Below are 11700 nucleotides of genomic sequence, written 5' to 3' on the forward strand. Positions count from 1 at the left end.
GGGGGGAGGGGGGGTCACAGAAAGAAGGGACTTCTCATAAAAAAGGGAAAACACAGGGATCTTTTCTAATTCCACAAATTGGTTAGTAACAGTATTCCCTTATATGGCTAATAAATGTAGGCCTATTCACTTTTTCTTGTGAACCAGAAATGAAGAGTTCAGATGCAAAACCCCCTAACTCCATTTTTGAAGACCTGCACTTCTATATTTTTAGAGAACCCCGTTGTTAGTTTGGTTTACATTTATGTACTTGATAATACATATTAAATAGTTATATTACATAAATAAAATAAAACATGTGCAACTTTGATAGCTTTGTATTAAATAAAAATGAAAAGGCACTTAGGGGGGGTTGCATCTCAACTCTTCAAATGTAACATTTAGCATTATTAATGAATGGATGGGGGTTCATGAAAATTTAGTTTGGGGCCAAAAGAGGGAAATGAAAAAGGCTCCATCCCCACCCCTGTCCTGCAGTGTCCTTGGCAATCTGGGTCACGTAGGAAACATTGTTACAGAGCCGTCACATTGCATTTCAGTCTTTCTCCAGAATTGGCACTAAGAAAATATTTGCTTTCCCTACCCAGATAGGCTACCATTTCAAGATTTTTTTTTTATAGGTGGCAAAACAGCTGAAGCCCCAAATTAAAATTAGGCCTACATGAAGCAAATGCACCCTGAATTTTATATTATGATGAAAGTATGGTTTTGGGTAGAATTTTAAAGATGAAACACTTTCAAGACATGTCTACTCTCTTGGAGCTCTGAATGAAACTCATTTATTTAATGCAATTCCTTATTCACTTCCATCACTACACTTAAGTTGTATAGTGGGACGGTTTAGATGAAGAAATAAAGAAATAACACATTTAGCTTAGAGCCTACAACTCATCTAACCTCATTGCCAGACTTGGTGCGCATCTGGTTTCCACATGGCGCAGTTTGGCGAGGCTAGTATACATGGTCAACTCATACGTAAATGGCATGGCACCCTGGAATTCCGTCGTGGATTTTTGAAACACATGAGTCAACTCTGCGTCGTTGTACAGCTTTTCTCTAAGGAAGGGATACAAACAAATATCTTCACGTTTCAGGCATTTGACAGCCGCCAGGCAGAATGTCGAACTTAATTACAGGATGTCTTCGTTTTGTAACTTACTTGTAAGTGTTTGGATTGAATGAGGAGTCATATTTGTGTCTCCGATAAAGCGCTGCACCAGTATACTTGCACGTTTCCTGCGCGAAAACAGATCGTCTTTAATAGCATGCGTTAGAAAACACCGCGCTACAGTGTACAGTAAAAGGCCACTTAAGGTTTTATATTAGTCATGCCATTGCCCAAAACCACATTACTCCTCGTAAGCTAAACATACCTGCCCAACTCCTTGCGTCATGTCAACACGTGTAGATAAACCGTGGACTGTAGGATAGATTCGATGTCAATAACCGGGCTGACATCCATCACAGTCAACACGAAATTTCTACGTCACTAAATTCCACTGTTCTAGAGAATATAGAGTAAACAATAGATATTTTGGATAAAATGAAGCTTGGTGCATACCACGTGATGGTGCTGCTAGTGTAAATAAACAAACACTTGACAAAGTTTTTTAGCAATGGAAGCACAGAATATCCAAAATAGGCAATTCAATAAATCAATATCATTCAATGAAATTATCAATAAAATGATTTAATGACACTGTCAGATCTGTACAGATAAATCAACTTTGAAACAAGCAACAGAGATGTAGAAGATGAGGACGTTCAGCTTGATGCAAGGGGCCTTATAAGCCCATCTTGTAATTTTTCCGTTTCTTCAGCAGGGAGTCTCTCAGGGCAATCTGGAGATAAATAAAAATGTAATAAGTTAGTTGGAATAGTAGCAACTGGAAACGTAAACATGGAGATGGAGATGGAGAGAGAGAGAGAGAGAGAGAGAGAGAGAGAGAGAGAGAGAGAGAGAGAGAGAGAGAGAGAGAGAAAGACAGACAGACAGGCAGGTAGGCAGGCAGAGCGCGAGCTGAGCTCCATCAATCATCTGTCCTTCACATATGTTCCACTTGCTGCAGAAACACCAAAGACAGTGCATTCTAAATGATGACAACATCCGAACTCTCAGTGTTCCCTTTCTTTACCTGTTTGTCTCTGAAGGAGCGCTTGCCCTTGGTGCGGACTTTCTGGCTGTGCCTCATCATCATGAAGTTCTTATGCTTCTTCTTCTCCTTGTTACTCGTGCTGGCGTAGGGATTCAGCTTGTTCTTCTTCTTCACAAACTCCTTCCTGTCCGTTCGGCCAGCCTGCAAGGAAGAAGATCAGACAGTGTTGATTTTCATCATGTACTTTAAGTATGTAGTGCCACATTCGTCGTCCTTTTCTTACATAGGAAAGGAGGAACGCTTTGGAATATTGAATGGTTCATCTCAAACGATTCCCCAAAGTGAAAAAAATAAATGAATTTTGAACCATCCATTTGTGCTTACATACTGGCAGGGCAGGAATTTTGAGAGGGCCATGAGGCCACTTTGGCCTTGTGACCTTGAAAAAAATATCTGCCATAAGGATACAGTGGCCTTGATGCCCTCTCTGATGCCCTCTCAAGTGGCCTTGCCCCTAAAATGACGAAATTCCAGGCTTACATACTGCTATAGGAAACACTCACCATTGCAGTAGCCAGTCGTGTTTCCTTGTCCGACTTGGGTTTCTTATGCAGGCGCTCAATGGTTCTCAATGACAGCAGCTCTCCACTAGAAAGAAATGAAACACTGGTATGAATTCAAAATGTTCATTTCAGGGAATTGGAAATTTATACACACACACACACACACAAATTCAACGTGTAAAGGAAACAATTCTATGTGTGAAACACAACTGTTTCATGGAGTGCCCTACAGTCCCACAGCTGAGTTCAGGAACTATGCCTGACATTGTTCGGCCATGAAAACACTGACAAACACACATTTTAGGATGCTCTTCTGTAGCACACTCCTCATGGGGTTAGTTAATTCGCTAGTTAGTTAACCTTACCCGCCCTCTTCATCACTATCCTCAATCTCCACGTTCGTCCTCTTCTGTCCTTTGGTAGGCGGAGCGGCGCTGATGTCCTTGGCGATCTGGGCCAGGCGGATCTTCTTGAAGTCCTCCTGCGTCAGGAGCCGGCTGGTGCTCATGGCCACCGCTTTGGCCTTGCGCTCTTCTGGGGGAATGTTCTGGAGCTTCTCCGCCTGGTCCAAACACATACATTACATTAAAGGGACACTGCAGGAAATGGTCAAAAAAGGTACTGCAACTATGCTGCTCATTGAAACTGGGCTGCCTATTTCCAAATTTGATCTTTTTATGAAAGTTTACTAAATAATAAACTACTGTTTTCGAGTATGGCCGAAGTACAGTCATTTTTGCAGCTAAAAAATGCTATTTTTGGAAATTCAAAATGGCGGACCATGGAGAAGATCCCCCTTTTCATGTATGAAAATTGCATTTTTTTTCAGTCAATGAATACTTAGAATTTGATGGTGGTGGTAAGTATTCGTGAAAAAGGTAACATTAGTGAATGGGCAGCATGAATTCTGGAAATAAACAACTAAAAATCTCACACAGTGTCCCTTTAAGTTACATTTAGCCCGTTAACGGTTTTACCCAAAGTGACTTAAGTTATTGACAGGGTATTGGTTACATTCCCTGGAGCAATATGGGGTGAGGTGCCATGTTCAAGTGCGCTTCAGCCATGGATGGAGGTGTAGGGAGAGGTAAGGGTGGGGATTTAAATCTGCAACCCTCTGATGAAGGACCAGTTCAGTCAATTTCAATATGCTGTTGTATTGCTCACTTTACCCTTGACTTGCCAGTACCCGGTGATGCCACATTTTTCACCTCAGTCCTTTCCGAGATATGAGCTATTCTAATGGGGGCAGCGTTTGTTAACATTTAAAAAATAATAATAAACACAGGCCTACTCCAAATATTTTCCCAAAAGGTACCGCTGTTTGCTAGTCATCTGCTAATGTTGTACAACCTTTTGGATGTTTTTGGGAATAAATAAAAATGTTTTTTGAAATGTAAACAAAGCGCTGCCCCAATTACAATGCCCAGGATCTCGGAAAAGGCTGAAGAAGAAGAAAAAAAATCTCAGGCACTGACAAGTCCAGGGTAGTGTGAGCATTACAACTGCATGTTGAAATTGACTGAACTGGTCCTTTAAGACAATCTCCCTAACCATTAGGCTATGGCTGCCGCAAACTGCCTCCAACATGTACACATTGCCTTCTATTACACTGAATACAGTATACTCTGCCGACTGCACAACTGCACAACTGCTTTAACCCATTTTAGGCTAAGCCCTTTTTGGGAAAGGGTGCCCTCTGCCTATTAAATCCTAAATATCTCAGCCTCTGAAGGACATTAAAACATGAAATATTGCAATAGCATTTAAAAGCAAGGACCCTCATTTTGCATTAAAATGTGTTCATTCACCTCTAACATACACACATTTTTAATAAAACCCCTCAAATCTCAAAAGCCTGAATCTAGCGTATATGTGCTTCCAGGTGAAAATGGGTAACTCCATCCAGGCCCTCACCATTTCAGCTTGTCCTTCATCAGATGAATGATGGACATCCACCCATTCTCCATCTTCATCGTCATCGACATCACTGGCACTTTCCCAGCCTGCAAAAGACACAGAGGCAATTCATCCACTCGTCAGACAGACAATTACCATTCACCTTTTTCATTTAAAAACCTATTTTAATGTCTAACTTGGTTGAGCTGGTTTTAAATAGAGTGAAAGCAAAAATATCAAGCTATAGACAATGTTAGTGATGGACAAAGTTATGGACAAAGAGAGATCAACAGGAAATTATTGTGAAAGGGACACTGGAGTAGACATGATCTCAGGTTCGATTCAGACGCTTGTCTCGATGGTTTGACAATCTTATGGCATCTGTTTAGCGGTGTGCATCATGATGACCACCATTAAAGGGACACTGTGCAGGAAATGGTCAAAAAAGGTACTGCAACTATGCTGCTCATTGAAACTGGGCTGCCTATTGCCAAATGTGATCTTTTCATGAAAGTTTACTAAGTAATAAACAAATATTTTCTAGTATGGTCCAAGTACAGTCATTTTTGCAGCTAAAAATGGCTATTTTTGGAAATTCAAAATGGCGGACCATGGAGAATATCCCCCTTTTCATGTATGAAAAATGCTATTTTTCAGTCATAATGAATACTTTGATGCTGGTGGTAATGAAAAAGGTAACATTAGTGAATGGGTAGCATGAATTCTGAAAATAAACAACTAAAATCTCACAAAGTGTCCCTTTAAAGAAAAGGGTTCTTCCTACCATCATCCCCATCCCCTTCCTCCTTCTCTGGCTCCTCGTCCAGAACCTCAGCACCAGGAATATAGTCCTTGGCCCCCAGCTCTCCATAACTCTGGATCTTCGCCTCTGCGGAAGCCTCCGTGGGTTTACCCTAGAAACAATAGTCATGGTCAGAAGTTCGCTATTAACAACAGGAAGCTGGCATTCTGCTAGGATACAAAAATCATTTCTTTTTTTTATAGCTCTGCTTACACGTGTAACAGAACAATGCAAAAGGTACAAGGTCAGACATACTATGTCCAGTGCTAGCTAAAACTGGCGCCTTGTAACTCAGAGTAGGGGGGGAAGGCAATTGTTTGCCATCATGAAATGTCTCACCCGATCTTTCCTGTGAAGCATGTCTGGATTCAGGCTTCTGAAGAGTTGAATCAGTCCCCGAGCCGACATGATCACGTCTAGAAAAAGATGTAAGCCAAACATCAAATGGCAAGTAAATAACACAGGGGAAAAAATGTCTAGCTGCCTTTATAAAGTCAAGGCAGGGGTGAACGAGGATGGGCATACTAACTCTTGTCTTTGTGTGACTTGTACATAGTGAGATCCTGTAGAAGATCCTCATTCATGGCCAGAGGACAGCGGGCCACCACCTCACGGATGGCATTAATTCTGTCAATAGACATAGAAAATCAAACACAAATCAATTAATAAAAACAGGGGTAACAAGTCAATAACCACAAAACTGATAATGTAACAAAAAAAGTAAAAACGTAATTATGCACAAGACAGGTGACAAATACGTTTCAAAAAAACTTTACTGCACACTTGTTAGACCATGTTTTGGCTATCTGAATCTTGAATCATAAAAAGGATCAGAAAATAACTCACCCCACGGTCATGACTTCGCCTGAATTCCGATCTGAGACAAAGTTGTTGGCGATGGTCATTACCACTGATTCAATGACCTGCATAAGGGAGCAAATAACATGAAGTGGTGTCCATTTAAAACCTCAAAATCTTCACATTGAGGGATTCAACCGATGTGTCAAGCACATTCTCAACCTCCATACTACGGACTATGAGACTAGAGCGCTACAGCAGGCATTGGAAACCTTTTTCATTAGAGGGGCCACTTCAAATGTTATGACGTCCTCAAAGGGCCATACTACGAGCACAAAGCAGGATTTCTTCCTTGACTTTAGGCCTATATTGAAGGCAGCCACCTTTACAACGGATGCCATCTTCACTAGGTCCCCTGAAAATATAACTTATATGTATTGCAAACATTTCCTCATGTTTAACGGCATAACATTAAAATTATGTCGTTGGGCCGGATAAAGGAGGTTCACCCCTGATCTCCTGAATCCACATGTGCCATTGCCTTACCTCGGGAGGCACCAGCTGGTGGGAGGACTGGGCTGCACACAACAAGATCTTTGTCACCTCTGTATGAAGGGAAAAGCACAAAACTGCCATTTTAGTACACCGAAACAGACAGAGCTACAGTACGCATTATTGTTTTTCTATTTTGTTGTGTGGATAAATTTGTGGATGGTGTCAATTATGGAAATTTGTATCTACCACAAGGTTAATACTAAGGAGGTAAAATAAGGAAGCAAAATATCTAGTTGCATGAATGTGATTTTGACCCATAATTTGCCATTGGCCACGTGTTTTGCTTAGCTAAATCCAGTATTGTTCGGTGCTGATCTCAAGAGTACTTCCAACAACACCTACCTCTCTGGTGTGGCTGGAGAAAACGCTGAAGAAACGGGTAATAATTCAGGAGAAGCAGCTATGGGGAAAGAGAAAATATGTTACGGCTACATACAGGCTGCAAATGTGGATATTTTCAGCCAACAAGTTGGCAACAACATAATGCAATGCCTTTCAGCAGGATGATATTTGGAGCAGTGTAAGAGATCTCAAACACCATGTCAATAATCAAACCCCAAGTTAGCAGACTAGGATCTTAAGAGGACTGAACACAAAAATGTTGTGTCTTCGGATTAGAGCATGACACGGGAGTTCACTCCCGTCCCATCCCGGTCTCAAAAAAAAAAATCCAGTCCCATCCCGGAGTGGAGTAAAAGAAACAAATCCCATCCCGTCCCGTCCTGAAAAGAATGTCTCCCAATCCTGCTCACTCCCACTCAAAATCAATCCCACTCCCATTTCATTGTTTTTTTTAATGAAAAAAATAAGCAAGCATTCCCGCTTTCATTCATTTTTATTCCCGCTACTGCCCACTCCCATTCATCGTTATTCCCGCTCCTGCCCGCTCCCGTTCATCTTTAAAATTTTGACTCCCATCCCGCGGGAATCCCGCAGGACACGCGGGACCCACAGGAATTCCTGAAAAATGTCATCCTCTACTTCGGATACTGGCAAGTCAAGGGTAGTGTGAGCAAAACATATATTTAAACGAGTAGATCTTTTTCCGTTGCTTACCTCGTGGATTCCTACTAGTCTGGAGATCAGCTCCATCATCATGATCTTCACCTCAAATCGTTCATTGGACGTCTCCAGCTGCTTAAACAGTTTTTCTGAAAAATCTGAAGACGTAGGGGGAGGGAAAATATCAGATATTAAGCATTTTATTATAACTACAGGGTATATATTGATTATAGAGAATATGGTAAGCCAGCATATGGTTTTATGTTATGCAAAAACATTAGTTTAATTATGGAATAGAAGTGCATCACCTTGGGAGTCATGGATGAGGTGGATAGCTGAGAAATTGAAGACTTCAACTTGCTTTTTCTTTTTATGTTTCTGTTGAAAATAAGAGACAACAGTTAGAAAACAAAAAAGAAGTTGCATTATATGAATATTATAATCAACATGTCTATGTCTAGTTGCAATATATTGTAGGCCTATATTTGCACATAGTCTCACCGATTACTTGTTTTGTTGTTATATTCTCGTATTATTATTAATTCTAATCATCTTTTTAAATGAACACCAATTCCTGTCCAGGGGCCGCAGATGAAAATTAGCCTTGCCGCTACCATCTGGCTCAATTGTATGTTGTGCACTGTCCATGTCAAATAAACATTAAACAACCGTCCTTTTACCTTGAGAACCTTCATGGCCTTCTCCATTTTCTTCTTGTTTTTGGAAGTCTTCTTTCCTGTTTGGTACTTCATCCTGATATCTCTTGACGTTGGTCCCTCATTCTAGGGAAGATGAATATGATGTCAGACAATGCAAAGAAGGGAGTACAGTTTTCAGCACAAGAATGGCCAGTGAAGTTAGTCTTAGCGTTGGAGAGTAAAAAACCCAGACATGCATTTCAATCTCTGTTTCCAATCAAAAGCGAAACTAAAAGTTGCATTTTCAATACTAAAATGTTGTTTCCACAGTTGTTTTAGGGGCTCAACGGCACTTGTGAATTCGGTCTCCTGTAGGCTGAAAGTAACCTATGCATGTTTGAAAAAGTGTGCCACGTCTGGAGTTCATACGAAAATTTTAAGTCATGGTTGCTTCATGATACCTCTGATTCTGAATCACTGTCCTTCTTCTCATCTTCATCTTTACCCAAAAAGAACTTCAGTCCCCCAACTAAGATCTGAGGGAAGAAATAAATTAAATAAATGAAATATAAGGCAATAACGAATCACACAAAATGAAACAAATCAGCTTACATGAAAAGGGCACAAAAGTGAATAATTGCCTACCTTGGTGACTTTGGAGAAACAGGCTGTTGTGATGACGTTAACAGTTTTTGCATCATTCCTGAGGTGAAGAAACATTTTTAATAATAGCAATAATAATAATATATAGTACATTTTAACAAATGTTTATTTCAGTTCTGGACTTTTCTGTTCTGTTTTCAGCAATGTTCTTTAAAAAAGGAAGAAAAAAAGATAATAAAGCCTCTCGACTGCGCCTCGGCTCAATATTGCATATGAAGACCTGGCACACAAACACACCATATATTTCTTTTGTAGAGCTCAGCCATCACATCCAGGGAGATTTTGGCAGCAATGGGGTTACTGTCTCTCAGCATTGTGTACATGAAGTTCTGTAGAGTCTAAGTGGAGGGACAAAAAATAGAATCATTTGTTCATGAAGGGAAATCATTTACTACAAAAGTACAGGTGAATACTATAGTCTTTGGATACTTACTGTGTTCAATTTGTTGTTCTTGTGTTTGGCATTGATGTTCTTGATGTCAGTCACAATGTGAGTGTACAATGTCTGAAGGAACAAGCAGTACAAGAAATTCAGCAAAGTACAATCAATGTGCAGTTTTTATTCACTGAATGACAACTCAATGATGTCCCCAGATAGTCTCAAAAACAATTAAATAATTACTTTAACGAAATTCCTTCGTTCATTGTACAAGGTAAGCTATACTTTATTCATTGAATCATAGAACTCTTCTGATGTTTCTTGGTCACCTTTCTCAGAAGTTTATCATGACAGCGCAGCAACTCAAAGAACAGCTCCAGGAGACTCGTGGGGTTGATCAAGTCCTTGTTCCTGAGCAAGATCAAGGCTTTGCAAAATGTCTGGGAAAAACAAATAAGCAAAGGGTCATTTCTATGAATGGCACCAACCGTCTGCAAACAACGGTGTGCATGCTTAAATACTAATCACAGATCAACCAAGAAATTCTGGCTGAAATGTTGATCACATACCATTCGCAGGTCGGTTTCCAAGACTGTGTGGTGATTTAAAAGTAGCTCTGCCAACTCTTGGGGGAAATTGGCCAGCTGTTCTTTGTAGCAGTGACCAATCTGCGGTGAGGAGAGTTTTTTAAACATACTTATGTCAACAAACAATATTTATAATAGAAGCGACCTGCAATGCAAACTGATTCAATATGAACACATACCTGAGCAAGGAACATCACCAGCTCCGACAATTCCTTGTTAGGTTTATCTGGTTGATGTTTGAAGATCTGAACATTTGACTGGTAGTGTCGATACTGTTGCAAGAACTACAGAGACAGAAATGTACAGACAAGAACATACATGTTAAAAGCACACGACGAAGCTTGCGTTGCTGATCAAGGATGGCAAATATTCACTTGGCATTGAAGTGGTTGTAAACATTTAGGCCACATCACCCAGAAAGTTAGCGACACTCACCTCTTCTGTGTATGAAGCAGGATCTCTTTTAATGAGATTCTGCAGTTGTGGCAGGTTCGTTGGTAGCTTGTTATTGTGTCGCCCAGACATGTTTCCGCAAGATTTATTTTCGACTGGGGGACAATTTGATTTTATTATTTGCTCTTGTTTGGATCCCGTGTGTACAGCAGCGTGGCAGTTCAGCAAGTCGCCATGTTGATTATTATCGACTGCCCTTCTACGGCAAGCGCACCAAGACAATGCTAGAGGAACGCGTTTCGAAAATTAGCTGAAATCTAGTGCAGCTAGAAGCTGAGTGCACCTTGGAATTTTGGCTTACCGGTATACTGTAGATTTAACCAAGCTACAAAATGTACAATAGTTTCATTACAAAAATAGTTTGTTCATAATAGTCTACCATATGAAGTAACCTGGGTGAAATTCATGTTTGTTTTAATCTGTGCCTGGGTGTTTTTTTTTCTTTTTCTTACATTTACAGTAGATGGCTTGAGAGCAGTGTTTGAGACTGAGATGGGAGAGTGTATTTGATGCACTGTGCTGTCACAGAACTCTTCACTACTTTGTTAGATATATGTAAAGAAAATGTGTTCATTTCAACTGATATTATACACATACATAAGATACATTTTGAGATGGGATTTTAAAGTAAGCACTAAGCAGGCCTATGTGATCGATGCGAGACCAAAATCTAGTTGCATAACACTTGTGAAAAAATAAGAGGTAAGAACTTGTAATATTTTCATCTCTCTAGTCCAGTGGTCTTTGAGGCCTACATTTGAAACATAATAATCTATAACATTGTAGCTGTATGAAAGGAATTTCATGACATTATGTAGTATTGCCTTTTCACCAGTAGAGAGGGGTATCACTGCATGATCACGGCGTAGGCTGGGGGTACGGGAGTATAACATCTCAAAACGTAGGCCTATTAGTTACTGAAGTTGCTTACCTCTCAATGCATCTCCCAAACTAACACCTAATTCTATCATAACTTGAGCAATGAGGAATCCATAAATGTGTGGACTTGTCAGATCATTGGACTTGTCAGATTGCTGTCATGATTGCCATTGGTGGGTGTGTGCAGTTCCTGTCCATTTCTTTTGGGTTGTAAAATATTTATTGCAGTCAAAATTAGTGAGATAAGTACAGTGGATAAACAGACAAACCTCAATCCAGTCTATAACAACTGTTTGCGATATTATAAGCAATGCATGATCAAAAAACCTTTAAAGACTTTTAGACACCAGCCCAATGTATGCAGTAGGACCTGAAGGAGCTCAAGA

The 11700-nt window shown here is 40.2% G+C and overlaps 1 protein-coding gene across 1 annotated transcript; it reads right to left on the reverse strand.

The window, feature by feature from the left end:
* Nucleotides 1-1159: 1159 nt before the first annotated feature.
* Nucleotides 1160-10635, reverse strand: sdad1 (SDA1 domain containing 1). Its single transcript, XM_063210701.1, has 23 exons — nt 10418-10635; nt 10162-10266; nt 9965-10063; nt 9725-9835; nt 9450-9521; nt 9254-9354; nt 8999-9056; nt 8815-8889; nt 8396-8497; nt 8024-8093; nt 7770-7873; nt 7056-7113; nt 6705-6763; nt 6207-6283; nt 5890-5987; nt 5700-5776; nt 5343-5472; nt 4577-4665; nt 3025-3221; nt 2660-2744; nt 2136-2297; nt 1374-1841; nt 1160-1236 (listed from the first exon to the last, which is right to left on the reverse strand). Exons 1-22 carry the CDS (start codon nt 10505-10507, stop codon nt 1785-1787), a joined length of 2076 nt encoding a protein of 691 aa, XP_063066771.1. The 5' UTR covers nt 10508-10635; the 3' UTR covers nt 1160-1236; nt 1374-1784.
* Between the last annotated feature and the right edge of the window lie 1065 nt (nt 10636-11700).

This window comes from Engraulis encrasicolus, chromosome 11, assembly GCF_034702125.1.
Source record: "Engraulis encrasicolus isolate BLACKSEA-1 chromosome 11, IST_EnEncr_1.0, whole genome shotgun sequence".
Classification (NCBI taxonomy): domain Eukaryota; kingdom Metazoa; phylum Chordata; class Actinopteri; order Clupeiformes; family Engraulidae; genus Engraulis; species Engraulis encrasicolus.